At 44.0% G+C, this 15156-nt stretch overlaps 2 gene segments (V, D, J or C); both read right to left on the bottom strand.

The window, feature by feature from the left end:
* Positions 1 to 3361: 3361 nt before the first annotated feature.
* On the bottom strand, positions 3362 to 11668 carry LOC127186213 (T cell receptor alpha variable 34-like; the record flags this gene model as incomplete). The annotated part of the segment is given in 3 exon segments: positions 3362 to 3730; positions 3954 to 4014; positions 11621 to 11668. Coding segments are annotated over 3 exon segments (478 nt in total), but the record flags the coding sequence as incomplete, so codon positions are not given.
* A 141-nt stretch (positions 11669 to 11809) lies between these two features.
* Positions 11810 to 12737, bottom strand: LOC127186214 (T cell receptor alpha variable 26-2-like). The segment is given in 2 exon segments: positions 11810 to 12267; positions 12698 to 12737. Coding segments are annotated over 2 exon segments (498 nt in total).
* Positions 12738 to 15156: the final 2419 nt, after the last annotated feature.

Raw genomic sequence — 15156 nt, 5'->3', positions numbered from 1 at the left:
CAGTGCGCACACATCAATGCGTGTTACTTTCTGAGCAGCCCCATCCTTTGCAGAAAATTCGTTCTCTGTGCCTTGAAATAGTTTATCTGTTTCCCTGAGTAGTTTCAAACATTTCAGCCCTCACAGTAAAGGGTTTAAAAATCCATTTTGAATTGATTTTGGTACTGAGTGGGGCGTATCTCACTCCAGTCTCCATGTGGATAGCAGTTAGCCAGTTTTCCTGTTTTCTCTCCAACATATATTTTTGGTATTTGATAAAAAGTCAGAAGGCTGTAGCTACACTTTTCTTTGCTCTGTCACATCGATCCATGACTCTGCCTTGTGCCAGTGCCATGTGCTGACTGTGGCTCTAGTACCATTTGAAGTCAGACATGGTGGCACCTCCGACTTTGCTCTTCATTCTCGAGAGTGCTTTCTGCTGCTTGGTGTCTTCTGTGCTTTCGTATGGATTTTAGGGTTCTTTTCTCCTACTTACATGAAGGCCATTATTGGAATTTTGTGGAGATTGTGTTGACTGTGGATCACTGCCCATTTCATGGCGTCAGTGCTGCAAAGGCTGGTTATACACTGCACTTATCTTTTCATGGAACGTGAACCTGGGGGCCGTGGAACGGTGCCAGTGTTGTGCATAGATCCTTTTGTATTTTTCTTTTAATTTCATTTATTCTTCAGATTTCATATATGATTGTATATGTCTCCAGCTCTCGCCTCCAGTTACCCATTTCCCCCTATTATGTGCCCCTCTCAACTTACTCTACTTTGATACTTATTTGAATATATTTTTCACATCGCTCTTCAATTTGTTTTCTTTTGTCTCCCTTCATATTGAGTTTCATTCTCTTATTTTTATACCTTTTTACACCTATCAACTTTTCCCTGTGATACTTTCAGTCTATCTTTGGAATGGTTTTTAGCGTGGATATGGCTGATGAATTCTCTAGATTTTCTTTTTTTTCTGTTTCTATTTTAAAATATATTTTATTAATTTATTCATATTACATCTCAATTGTTATCTCATCCCTTGTATTCTCCCATTTCTCCCTCCCTCCCATTTTTCCCTTTACAGTTTTTCTTTTTAGACATCATTTTTTAAACTTTTAGTATTTCTAATTGATAATAGACACATTCATTGTACATATTTATGTAGCACAATGTAAGTTTATTTTTCTTCTGATCATCCACTGTTTCCATTTGCCCAGATCCAAATTCTCACAAAGGGCTACTCCCAAGGATGTCAAAGTTGGTTACTGTGCATGACACACTGAGAAAAACTGTTCTGCGTTCATGTCCCTTATGGATATTTATGCTGCTCTGAGTTGAAGCAATGCCTGTGTCTCAGCTTTGTTCAGGATCACAGAATGCTTTTCTCTAACAGAAAGATGTTTAAGGTAAGGCTGAGACGAGGCTTAGCACATATGACACGCCACATGGCCTGCTATCACAAGCTGACACTGTCACGGACTTAACAATGCCTTCCTCTGGATGACAAGGGCTTACTAGTCTTTTGGGACATTGCAGTTTAGTCTGTAAATACACATGACTTCTCTCTGTGTTTGCAGTCTTTAGTGTTTCTAGCATTCCACTATAGACAGTAGTTCCCAATTAGAAAAATGAAGCTTTAGGGTAAATTGCAAATACGTACGCCCTAGATGTGTATTTGCCCATGTGTATAACATTCCTGTGTGAAGTTTCACTTACATACTTTTAATAAAAATAAGGTCCCTTCTCCTTCGTCCTTTTCTTTCTGCTTTTCCTTTCATTACATTTCCCAAAAATTTCTTTGAAGGACTTCTTTTTATTTTCTTCTGGTTATTTTTATGAGCATTTATAAAAAAAATCAAAGCATGATCTGGGACATAACACTGTACTCAGAGAGAGTCTAGTTTGCAGGCATGTGTGTCTGTGTGTGATGTGTATGTGTACATGTGTGCATCTCTATGCATGATGCATGAGTGTAAGATGTGTGTGTGTGCGTCGTGTGTATATGTGTATGCTGTGCATCTGTGTGTGATGAGCGTGTGCTGGAATGTGGATGCATATGTGTTTATGTGTGTTCAGGTTTGTGAGTGTGAGGGAAGGCAGGCGTCAAGCATCAGGTTCCACTTTTCAGGAGTGGTTCCCTGGTGTTGGAGAAGGGGTTTCTCACTAGGGGTGGGGGGTCGGGGGGAGCCCAGGGATATCTCAGTAGGCTAAGCTGGCTCATCAGGAAGCCACAGTTAACCTGCTGTGTCTGCCTTCTTGACTTTTTACCAGGGTGTTCATCCTCAAGTCCTCACGCGTGTGGGGACAACATTTTAACTGAATGAGCCATTTTCTCAGTGGAACAACACCATTTTGCTTTTAGGCAGAAAATATTCCTGCTCTAGCTCCCATCAAAACACAGCAGCCACTGCTCTGTGCTGCCCTGGGGCCTTGAGGTAAGGAAGAAAGTCAGCAAGCTGAGGCACAGCTGGTGATTCCAGACGTGTGCAAACTGTATGCCTTGGAGCTGCTCAAGGTCTCTAAGGATAAGCGGGTGTTCCAGTTTGTTACATTCAAGGGATGTGCGTCCACACCAAGGTGAAACAGAGGAGCTGAGCAAGGAAGTGGTACCTCAAGAAAGGTGGCTGCCAAGGACTGGTCTTGTCCCTTGTCCCCTCTCTATATAAACCTTTGTACTGCAAAAAAATATTATCATAGCTATTATGTATAAGTAACATGTCAGTTGCTTAGAATATGTGTGGAGGAAGCAGGTGAAAGTAAGCTGGTGATCATTTTACATGGAAGCAAAGTTGGACAGATTGCTTCCAGATCAATGTGTTCAGGGACAAACAGAGAGTGCAATGTGAATCAAAGCACAGTGAGAGCTGGAGGCCAGCGTAAGACTGAGTTAGCTGTCCACTCATTTGTCTTTCCATCAATTTGTTCATTTCTGTATTTATGATAAAACATTGAAAGATTATGCCGCCTATAGTGACTCTTGTGCCTAACAGTATTGCTTTGCCAAGAGTCAGAACAGGCCCCCAAAGGCATAGGGATGAGTCAGAGTTTCTTTCTGTTAGTAAGGTAGGTAAAGAGCAAGAAGAAAACATGTTCTCAAAAATGATGAGGTGCAAGATTCGTGCATTATTGCTTACATTATCGAAATCTGTACTATTTGTGTCTTTTAAAATTTGCATAGTTTAAGGATTATTGAAATCTGTACTATTTGTGTCTTTTAAAATTTGCATAGTTTAAGGTTATACCCATTAAGAAGTAACATTACTGGTAAAAAATCATTTTAAATGTTAAAGGCATAGCTTCCCATTGCATCGTCCCCACTCCTCTCCTGTGTGATGAGACAACTGCACCCTCAAGGCTCTTGTTTTGGCAAGTGACCTACTTCTATGTCCGGAGCCCTGTGTCAGAGCAGCTGTAGCCCAGCTGTGGGTTTGGAGACAGCCTGTGGCAGTGTGTACACCACTGTGCTTTCCTCCACAGAGGTAAGTGCCTGAGTGACTGGGCTGGGAGGCTTGGATATGCAGGAAACTTTGTCGCATTTTCTTATCCAGCTTGGCAGTAATTTTGTCATTACTTTTCTCATCTCCTCCTTTCTGTAACATCACCAAGAGGATGAGATCTCCATCGTTCCCCTGCCTGTACCAGTATAAGGCATATAAAGATGCCGATGAATTGCAGCTCATGGCGATTTCATCTCCTTCTTGGATGATCAGAGACAGAGGACTCTGTTGCAACTTTTGGGCATTGACCCCTGTTCAAAAAAGACAATGAAAAGAAAACACAAGAGGCAGTAAAAAAGATCTTAGTGGCTGAAGCAGAGATGGAGAAACCGCCACCCCACATTTCCCAAACAACAGCATCGTTACACTGACATGGCAATATGGTCTTTTGAAAAGGCCTTCATGCCAGGATGGAAGAGGCCTTCAGGAGGCCACCATCGTCTCACCACGTTCTCGAATGGAATATGTACTCACAGGCAGCCTGAAGCTTCAGAAGCCAAACAAGTACTTGGAGGAGCATTCCCACCACTCGGCTCTGGTGAGCGCAGTAGCCTCAGATTTCTCAGAATGGGCTTCAGAGCTCACGAAGGAGACAGACAGACTGCCTCCCTCAGAGATCCTACCGACTTTTCATTGCTCAGCATTGCACAATACTTTTAAAACACTGCCACCTTTTGACTAGCCTGGAAAATGGTAAGCCATGAGGACTTTTGTATATTTAACTCCTGTGATACAAACCCTACATTTCAGCAGCCCAATAAAAATATAATTAGAATGGATAGAGCAGGTGATGTGAAGAAAATGGGGTGGTACTCTGGGATAAAATTTTAAGTGGTGCTGGGGACAAAAAGAGAGGGAAGGACTGGGAGTAGGAAGCCGGTTAGCTGAAACTTGGCATGTGTGAATAAAGCCTTTGGAAATTTACTGTTTTTTGAGCTAGTGAGTATGGATGTAACATAGAAAGTGAGTTTGGTCAGAAGTTCTCTGCGTGGCTGGACAATTGCTCTCAGAGGACATGAGTAACCAAAATCTCAGTGCCAGCCATGGGATACTTTCCTGTGAGTTACTGGTCAGGGAGACCTCAGAGGCACCCAAAACAACACAGGCTGTTGCTGTTGCTCTTGGTTGCCCACCACATCTAAATGTTAAGACTCTATTTCAGAAAATTTTATCCACTTTTGTTAGGAAACTCCCTCCTGGCTGGCTTTCCCACAGGAAGAATTTAATGTCTGGTACTGTAAACCTTGTCAAATGCCCACAAACAGAGGGATGGGAGTGAGGTGGGGGGGGGGGACTTAATGGTGTTATCTCACTAAATGGTCTTGCTGTGAAACTATGTCCTTAGTACCTATGTATACACCCATAGATTTACTCTGCTCTTGCCCTTGATCAGGGAAGTTTCTTTTTGTGGTGGGTGGTGGCTACTATAGAGACACGTAACTGTTCAGAGTGCAGAGAATAAACATGTATAAGTGCTCTTCTGTCCTTGGGTCATCGATGTCAATCTACCCTCATGCAAAGCTCAGGGGAAGGATGTAAGAGCCGGTGGAACAGATGAGGGCTGCGGAATGCTGCCTTCTGAACAGGCACGGCTGCTAGACTCACAGCAACCACGGTTGCCCGGGCAATGCCCTGGCCTGCGGAGTTCGACTACAACTCGGGAGGAAGTTCACCTGTTGAAAAGCGCAAGACACAAAGAAGGAAAGCAAGTCTGATTGATCAAACTCTCAAACTTTATCAGTCAGGCAGCAGCTTTTATAAGTCAGAAGGCAGGGAAGCATATCGCTATAGCAACCCAGCTGCGGGCTTTTCTCAAAACACAGGGAATTCCAGGCAGGGTCATAATGTCCTGCCACATAGGTTTTCAGGCTACATCTTTGTCCAGTCTAACTGCTAAACCATAACAAGGTTGCTCCATCTCTATCTGTCTTTAGTCTAACTGCTGACCCACAACAGGGTCAGCTAGTTTCTGGTGAAAGGCAATCTCTGGGAAAAACAGAGACTTAAAGGTGCAGGCTTTGACAAGATGGCTGAACACTGGCCATGTAGACTATTGTCCCCAACTGGGAAAGGCCTACTCTCATGTGAGCGGTTTTTCTTGGGGGAGGGTGTCACAACATGAATATACCTATTGATTTCAGAAAGTGAACCTATGATAGGCAAAATAATGATCTTTGTCAAGGCCCAACTTGGTGAGCCAATGTGCTTCTAATGGGGTTACTAGCAGGAACGTTGCATTCCTCACTGGCAAGTGGGTTCTACTTAGCAGCCTCTTATAGGACAATTCAACGTATGCACAGGACCTGTCATAACATCTGTCTACTGAGGCCACAACTGGGAATAGGCCTTACATGACTGGACAGCATGCAGGCGATCGGAATATTTTACAGGAGTCCTAGAGGCTCTCTCTGTTTCCCAACCTGTGTAGGCTCATCTGTGACCAGACTTCACGTGAGCCCAGTGAGCAACCTCCAGTGGTACCCGAGGACTCATGACCTGTGCTTTTGTAAGGGCATCTGCTTCCTGAGTACCAGGAAGACTTAATTGGCTGTGGCTGCTTTATGCATAACTATCAGGTGTATTCTGCATATAATAGACTTTCTTGCGCTATCCTGCTGTGTGAACTATGTCCCCATAAGGTTTTGTTTATTCTCCTGAAGAAAAATGCCTCTGCTGGCCTAAGGAAAGCAAAGGGAAAGATGCCTCCTCCCAACTGCTCAGCAGTGCAGTTTAGCATGTTCAAAGGCATTGTGCAAAAAGCCTTCATCAGCTTATAGGACCTTTTATGTCCTCCTTTCTTTGCCCCTGATTTGAACTCTGAGCTATCTGGAATAAAAGCTACACAGAACACCAGCAAAGGCCCTCTCATTGCCTACGGCTCCCTGGTTCTGTTGGATCCTGAATTTGCCTTCAGGTCCTCTGCACCAGTCACTGGCAGATCACAGTAATCAGGGGTTCTGGTTTCTCATGAGCTCTGCTATGTGTTTATCCCATGGCGCTTGGTGCAACCCCTGCTAATAGAGTGCCTTTGTTGTGAAAACTGGATTCCTATGAGATTATAGCCACCCTCGCTCAACCTTACCAGTCAGCCCCAAGCCACAGAGGGATGCTGCTGGGACAGCCTGTCTCCCATGATAACCAAGACAGAAGAAAGAAGAAGCCAAAGACCTACATTTGACCCCAATAGCTGCAGCAACTTTCTCATTCCCAAGTCTTCCTCCTGCTACCATGAAGGGTCCCAGCCAGATTTTCCCCCCTTGCAGAACCTGCATTTCCCAGAAGTGTCTGACCTTTACTGTTTGAAATAACCCATTTGAAATAAATCATCTTATCTATTGAGGTCAGACTTTGTTCTCTTTCTGCCTTCTGTCTCTTTACTCCCTGCTCCTGGATCTAACACCTGCCAATATTGTCCTTTACTCACTGGGCCAGCCATAAAGTGAGGTCTCTACAAACAGCTCAACTGCCAGTACAGATCATCACAAGCCTAGTCTCAGGAGTTACTATCATCAATCCTGTTCTTGGCCACTGGCTAGCATTTCCTTTTACCCACCACTACCACGTGGTGCCTGTGTCCATCTATATCTGGCTTAGCTATTGCTTTAGTTATTGGAGGCACTTCAGGGACTTGAAAGGTCACTGGCTCCAGGACACCTTGTGTGGCCTTAGTGACAGCTTAGAGAAATAGCATCATATTGCTGTAAATATGCATGCCACAGAGCTTGTATCTGTGCCATCCCAGACGAGCTTGGGCAGAAAGCCTTTGAACCAATCCTTAATTTAATAAGCTGTTTATATAGGGGCCAAGGATGGGTTCAACCTGTTGTAATGTTTTATATACATCCAGAAATTGCTATTCTATCACTGTATACTGAGTTTATGCCCTTTCTTGTGGATGAAGCCAAAAGCCTGGAACCATTTACTTGGGTGTTGTGTCCTACAGCTCCAGCCACAGACTTTTGGGCTTCTAGTGACTTCTAACCTAAAGGAGCACTAGGGTTGTGGGCACAAAGATATTAGCCTTCTACAAAGCCTCTTGAGTCTTTCTGTCTTAATTCCATATGGCACCTCTGTCCACTAAGTTACTGAGCAAGGTAGGGTATGAAATCTGCTAATACCCTGAAGCCTGAAGAACACCCATAACTCTTTTATGTTTACAGGCCCCGGCTATTATAGGATTTTCTCAACAACTTTGTCAGGTATTATACCCATCTTCACAGCCTATAACACCAACAGAAAATTTATATCTGTGCCTGGCCCTTGCACATTGTTTGGATTGATGGTCTATCCTCATTTCTTTAGGTGCCCCTGCATGTCTTTTATAAATCTGCAAAAAACACTCAGAGAATAGCATCGTGCCACCTGTGTGATGAAACTGCTTTACAGCGTCAGACAGGATAACAAAGCAAGGCCCTGGTTACCATTTCAGGTGTAGTGGCACTGAGAAGGTGGCTTTCGAGGCGCACTCTGCAGGTCCACTATTGGCCACTCCAGGTGACTGTAAACTGGCATGGGATCTAGTGAAAAGGCGATGCTAAAGAAAACCGTTACTGAGATCCAATACAGCCTGAAACAATGCTATCATTTGTATCCTTTTCTTAAAGGATCGATACATGGTGACGAAGTGCGGATGGAAGGGATTGCCTTAGCTGGCCTTCTTGGTCCACAGCCATTTTCCATGAGCACTCCTGCTTCCTTATTCTGGGGTGCTTGGTGCATCTCTCCACCCTGATGGGTTTTTAGTGTGTCTGGCTCAAACTGTGCTGACCCAGATCCAAGGGCTGTCTTGCACTTGACACTTGATTTGGCTCCTTGGCCTGACAGGTTCTGGGCCAAAGCTACTCTTATTATCTCTCTCTCTCTCAACCACAGGTGACTGCTGAGACATCTCTGGGTATGACAGCTTCTGGGTAGGCAGTGTAGCTATAACCACTCCCACTGTCTTCCCTAGCCACACCTTGATGCAGCCACAGCTATAGCCATCCGTGTTGTGTCTCTCAGCTGTACCTGACCTCTGTGGGAGCTCCCGACTAAATGAACAATTTCCATCTCCTACCAAACTTTGTTGTGGGAGACAAATGTATGCAGAAGGAACCTCTTGTGTGTTGTGTGGACGCAACACCTGTTGATTTAAAAAGCCTATGGCCTATGGCTGAAGCAGGAAATGGAAGGTGGGACATCTGGCAGGCAGAAGGAATTCTGGGACAGAGCCAGGCTCAGGGGATTCAGAAAGACGTGAAGAGGAGAGATGCCTGATACTTGAGCCCGGGTAACCAGCCATGTGGGCAGAATGTAAATTAGTATAAATGGGGTATTTTAAGTTATGAGCTAACGAAAGAAGAGCCTAGCTATATGCCCTAGGTATTTGTAAAATAATAATTGAGTCATTATTCTGGGAGCTTAATTACGGGAATAAAAACCTCCTACAACAAATGTACACAGCTTATTCTGGGGACATGACTGTCCACCTTGGGGACAGACTTAGTCTTTCTTATTAGAGATGTGTTGCTATTAATGCCTTCAATGAACTGTGGCTCAGACTTTAAAGTCTCCTAGAAGCTCACCAGCACAGCATTTGGCTTTACGTAAAGTTTTTTTCCCTCTTAGGGACACCAACCAAGTTGCCACATATCGTGCCACATTTGTATTCAAGTGACCCAGATGGACCTCTTTCCTGGCTTTGAACTTGTAAAAGCCTCCTCTAGACTTTTTTTTTTTAGACAAAGTTTCTCTGTATAACAGCCATAGCTGTCCTGAAACTCTCTGGCTGGTCTCAAACTAACAAAGATCCACCTGCCTCCGCCTCATGAGTGATGGGAGTAAGGGCATGAGGCAGCATGCCCCGATGACGTTTTTCAATATCACTTTACAAGCTTGATTTAGCTCAGATTTGCCACAGTTTCTCCTACTTCATAAAGATCACATCTTATAATGGGATTCATCAAGGGCACAAAAGCTTCGTGCCAGGATCAAAGTCCTTGCTCAATCAACCCTCTGTGCACACGGTTCTTTCTGGTCCAGTGAACTAGGCATCAAACACAGCTTCTTTTATTTCCAGGTCCACCATTAGTGTCTATGTTTATGGAATCATCTCAGCATATTTCTGGGCACCTTAGACAGAGCCATCTGAGTGTTCCTAAAGGCCCTGACAATCTAGTCCACCATAGATGATTTATCTCATGTTGTTTCAGGTTGTGTAGCATTTGCCTTAAGGAGAGATGCATCATTATGCCACTCAGTTTTTCTGCCTCCACAGCAATCAGACCATGTCCTCTCTCATGTACCAGAGCCTCATGAGCCAGACTGTGGCAGGCTCTTTCATTAGGTCTTCCCCAATCTGGGCAGTTCAGTCTTTCTTGGTTATAACAGTTCCTTTTATGAGCTCATTGTTAAGTCCCTCTCTGTGTTTTGGATCACCGAGTGTGGGTAGCCATGCCAATTCTGCCATGTCAGAAATCCCGTGCTTAGGCTGCATGCTGTGACCTTCCAGCTGCTGAGCTCTGCTGAGGAGGTCTTTGTGTTCCCGGCCATCCTTGGACTATTTACCTTTGGAAGAAGTAGGGAAGTCCCTACTGAGAAACACCTGGAGGGTTAAGGAAATCCTTTCAGAGAGCTGCTGAATAATAAATAGGAAGTTCTTACAGGGAGCTATTCAGGCTATTGAGTTCTTCTTGCCTTGGGAGCTAGGGAGAGAGGGATCAGAATAGATCCTATTGACCTCACCTATATAAAGTCTTACTCGTCTGCATTAAAGGTAATCTTGATCAGAAACTTCCTGACTTGATTCGTTATTTCTCGCATCTCTGTACCCTACTTTCAATCCCCACTCCCTCTTTCAGGTGAACCCTGATTCGATTTTTCCTGCGGGCTGGGACCTGACAACCGAGTTACCCTGCTTCTCTACGTAAACTGAGGGGTATCGGCTGCCATGCTCCCCACCTCCTCACCCTCTAATCCTCCTCAGTAACCACACTTGTGCTGTCTGCAAAACACTACTCACTTTATCCTATGAAATAAGTTCATTTTTCCTTTTAGTCTCATTACAAGCCCAGGACAGTGCTGAATAGAAGTGGTTAGGGCAGACATTGTCACCACATTCCTGATGTTAGGTAGGATGACTTCAGGTTCACCTCAATAAGTTTGAATGGAATTGTAGATTTTTTGAAGTTGTCTTACCAGGTTAAGAAAGTTCACTTCTATTTCTAATTTTTGAAAAAAAAATTAAATAAAGAATCAGCACTAATTTTTGTCAAGGGATTTATTGTATATCTTGAGATTATATGTATTTTCTCATTAAGAAAATGTCTTATATTGTTTTCAAATTCTATACCAACCTTAACTCCTTGATTTCTCTCTGTAGTAAAGGAGCACTTTAGCCAGGTATGGTGGGGCTATCCTGTGTTCCTGCACTGAAGAGACCGAGGCAGAATTGCAGAATTGTTAATTGAGGGTAGGGTAGCCTGAGCTACAAATCAAGCTATTCTCTCCTCTCTCTCTCTCTCTCTCTCTCTCTCTCTCTCTCTCTCTCTCTCTATATATATATATATATATATATATATATATATATGTGTGTGTGTGCATTTGTAAACTTACAATTCTGTTTGTAATATATAAGAGAAAATATAAAATTTAAAAGCAAGCAAGTGAAAGTATTATTCATCAATATGATGAAGTCATTTTTGGGGGGTTATTGAAAAGAAGTGTGTGTGTGTGTGTGTGCACGCGCACACGCACACACACACCTCAAACAATTATAAATGAAAGCACAAAAGTAAGCAGCAGAAAGTGCATGTTATACTTCAATTTCTGTAATAAAATTGGGTAACTGAGTATCCTTGCAAATATGGGAAGAAATGTGGTTGTGGGGATGTACTTCGAACAGCCAAAGTTGGTTATTATGGGAGTTGAATAGGAAGCGGGTGGAGATGAGAGGGTCAGTTTTAGAGTGATGATGGAATAATTTTTATTCTTTCATGTAATGATAAAAATATTTCAATGCAGGTTAAAAATGAAATAACTACCTGTTTCTTCAAAAACTGATTATTTTGACTGTATGCCACAGGGAGCAAGAGGGAAAAAAAACCATTTTTTTTCTTAAGAGAAAATGGAAGGAAGCCATGGAGATATTAGGACATACTGACACGTCCCCAGAGCTTGGACACTTCTCTGGGTCCAAAAGGATTTCCCATCGTTTTCACTCAAGCTGACACGGAAACAAGCTTTTTGTTGTTACTAAAAGAAAAAGCCAGAAGTTCCCACTCCCTTCTCACTGCAGGACTGGAAGTGGTGCTACCAGCTGCCCTGCAGGCACGTCCATCCCTCCACCACTGTTAGCTGTTCTTGCCCAGTCCCAGCATCCCTTTTGCCACCCTGCTTGGTTCATTCTTGATCTGCTGCTGAGCTGCTAGAGGCGCAGAGGCCTCTTGAGATGGATGCGGCTGCCTCCCCTCCCCCACCAGGCAGATTATTGCACAGGTGCAGCCCTGTCTGTCACAGTGTGCGACCCTCAGGATACAGTAGTACACAGCAGCGTCTCTCAGGCTGACACGAGGCAGGATCAAGGTGCTCGACTTTCTGTCAGAGGTAATAGCCAGAGAGGCCATACTATTGGTTGTATTTTGTTGTAGACCGTGAATCAGGTATTCTGGGCCCCGATGAGGAGCCTGCCGGTACCAATAAATGAACTCGTTCCCACTAATTGTGGAGTGGCTACAAGGCAAGCGCACAGTTTCCTCTTCGGTGCTTTCCACTGACTCTGGCTGTGTAGTTTTAGCATCACCCACAACACCTAAGGAGTTAGAAAACAACAGATCAGCTTTGGACCCTCAAGTATCAAAGTATCTGGATGCCAGGCTCACAAGTGCCCCAGAGCTCTTTTCCCGAGCTCTGCTCCTGAGTGCTGCGTGTTGCTCGAGATCAGCAGCAGGTCTCGCTGGCATTGACTCCTTAGCTACCCAGAATCACCAGGCCAGATACAAGCTGCCCACTTTCCGCATTCCTTGAGCCCAACGAACCCTGAGCTCCTTATATAGAACTCTGCGAGTCTGATCGGTAGCTGCTATTGCTGGCGATGCTTAGACTCCCTGAACAATCACGCAGATACAAATTCTCTTCAGCAGGTTAGAAAATCACAGAGGGAGAAGTGGAGGCAGCAGATGCATCTTCTTTGTCTTTAGGTTAAAAAAAAAATCATCCTTCCTTAGGCCCAGGACGCTTACCCAAAGTCAGCACAATGACAATTCTGCTCACAAGCCTCATAGTCAAGAAGGAATGGATGTTCTAGGGTTCTGAGCTCAGAATCTGTGTCTGATGGGAAGGTAGGAGGCCCCCAGCAACAACCCAGCAACTGCCAGCATGGCCCCTCCCTCCTCAGGAAGCCTTCTTTGTGGGTGGCTCCAGCCACGTGCCTTTTGGTTGGGTCTATTTCCATCATTCAAGTTTAAATACAAAGTTGAAAAGAAGATGAAAATATTTTTTTCCTACATAATCTCCAATTTGAGTTGCAGTTGAAATCTTTTCAAGTTTCAAACTCCAGGCTGTGTTTGAAGCATCAAACCTTTCAAGAGAAGCCAAACACACCCTTACTTATGGGAAAGGCAAAGCTCAGTAACAATCAATGGTTCAGTGCTCCATTGAGCTGTAGGAATTGTATCTATTTCAGGAAACCCTGTCGATTCTTGTGCTGTTAGGGTAAGGATAGATTTCCTATTTGTATGACCAACACACAAGTCCTGGAAGACGCAATATATAATTTAACCTTCAGAGATGCTAAATTCCTTTTCCCATCAGAATTACTATAACCAAGTTAAAAAATAAACAACACAATAGAAGAAGCCGTTTGAAACATATATAATGAAAATAGTTTCATAAGCGCATACCAGTGCTGTGTTCCACATGGCAGAAAAGAGCGAGAGCCACAGTAAAGGTTCTCTGGTGCTTCAGGCTCCTATGTGGGGGTCTCCTGTTTCTTCTAACTGGGCTTGCTGGTTACTTCCAGTCTTATCACAGTGACTTGCTTGCTCATGACGATCTCTGTGAACCCCACTCTACTGCTCATCTCCCCATCTCTAGACACACCTAGCCTTGGCATGCCCTGAAGACAGTAAAGAGAAAAGAAAAAAAAAATAAGGGTCAGGAAGACAAGATTTGGAGAAGACATGAAATGATGCCACTTGGCAGGAAAGGAGGAAGTACTTCGTCTAGCTTCTCAGCAGTGGCCACGAGGATGGTGAGAAGGAATAAAATTGTAAGCGCTCCTTACTCTCCGCTGTGAAAACTGAACTTACAAATAAATAGTTGGTCGTTTAAAATTGAACTGTATATTCGTCACCTGTCTTATTGATGGCTTGTCTAAGTGGGGACTGAACTCATGGCTTTGCTGAACGCTAGGCCAATGTTAGACCACTGAACTGCATCTCCAATCCAAGGAAGACTTTGTTTTAAAGACTAAGTCTCACTCTATTGCTCAGGCTTTCTCAAATTCATGGTGCCCACGGACCCTACTCCCACGCCCACTCTTCTGAGGAGCTATTACTGATAATTCTTGCTGGTGTGTGTGTGTTTTCTTGAGTGATGTAGCCAGTAAGAAGGGAGAGGGGCGAACAAGAGGGTAATGGAGAGACGGTGAATATAACCACAGTGCATTGTATATGTGTTTGAAACTGCCAAAAACAAAAAAGAAAAGAAAGATGGTATATTATTTGACCATGTCCCCTGGATGGGGAGACCTGACAGCACTCAGAGGAAGGATAGCAGGTCACCAAAAAGAGACTTGATACCCTATGAGCATATAAGGGGGGGACGGGGTCCCCCTCAGTCATAGTCATAGGAGAGGGGAATAAGGGGAAAATTGGGGGGAGGGGGAATGGGAGGATACAAAGGATGGAATAACAATTGAGGTGCAATATGAATAAATTAATAAGATATATTAGAAAAGAAAATAAATAAAAATATGGATGTCTGCAAATGATCAAACCTTATTTTCCAGGTAGCTGAGGCTGTGTTGCCAACTGGTTCCTCCCCTTACTTCTCCTGGGTAAGGGGTAGGTGCACCCATTTACTTTGCCTTTGACAATGAACTTACCCAGGTATTTGAAGCCAGGCATGCATTCACAAAGTGTTTATAAGATGATAAAGTGTCAGAAGGGATGAAAATTAGTTCTCTGTACACTCACTGGCAACCTTGGCTCGTCCTGGAAGGAGCTTAGGTTTGCAGCCCCCTCTGGTGACTGTTCACAGGAACTCCTTTCCAATGTGGAGAGTGGCTGTGGGCTGCTCCTGTCTTCTAAAGAAGACCAATTTTTTTTCTTTTTTTTTTTTTTTGCAGATTTTGGGAATTCAGAATTAGTTCTCTGATGTTTTCTTAAGGACAAAATTCATTTTGTCCTCCTTGATTTTTTTTGTCTTCTGTTTTGGAGGCTACTCCAAGGCCATGTTCTTGTTTTGTTTTTTAAAGTAATTTACTCTATATCTCCATAAGTCTCCTCTCCCTCCGCTCTTCCCAGTCCCCCCCTTCCTCCTTTCCCAGCCATCCTTTTGCCCTCCTCCTCTGCACCCCAGAAAAGGCTCAGAAGAAGGGAAGCTCCCATGGATATGAACCTGCCCTGGCACATCACATTGCAGTAGGCCTAGGAGCATCCTTTCCTCCCCTGGCTAGGCAAGGCAGCCCAGCTAGTGG

This window comes from Acomys russatus, unplaced genomic scaffold (genome assembly GCF_903995435.1).
Source record: "Acomys russatus unplaced genomic scaffold, mAcoRus1.1, whole genome shotgun sequence".
NCBI lineage: Eukaryota > Metazoa > Chordata > Mammalia > Rodentia > Muridae > Acomys > Acomys russatus.
This window is presented reverse-complemented; position numbering and strand designations above follow the sequence as displayed.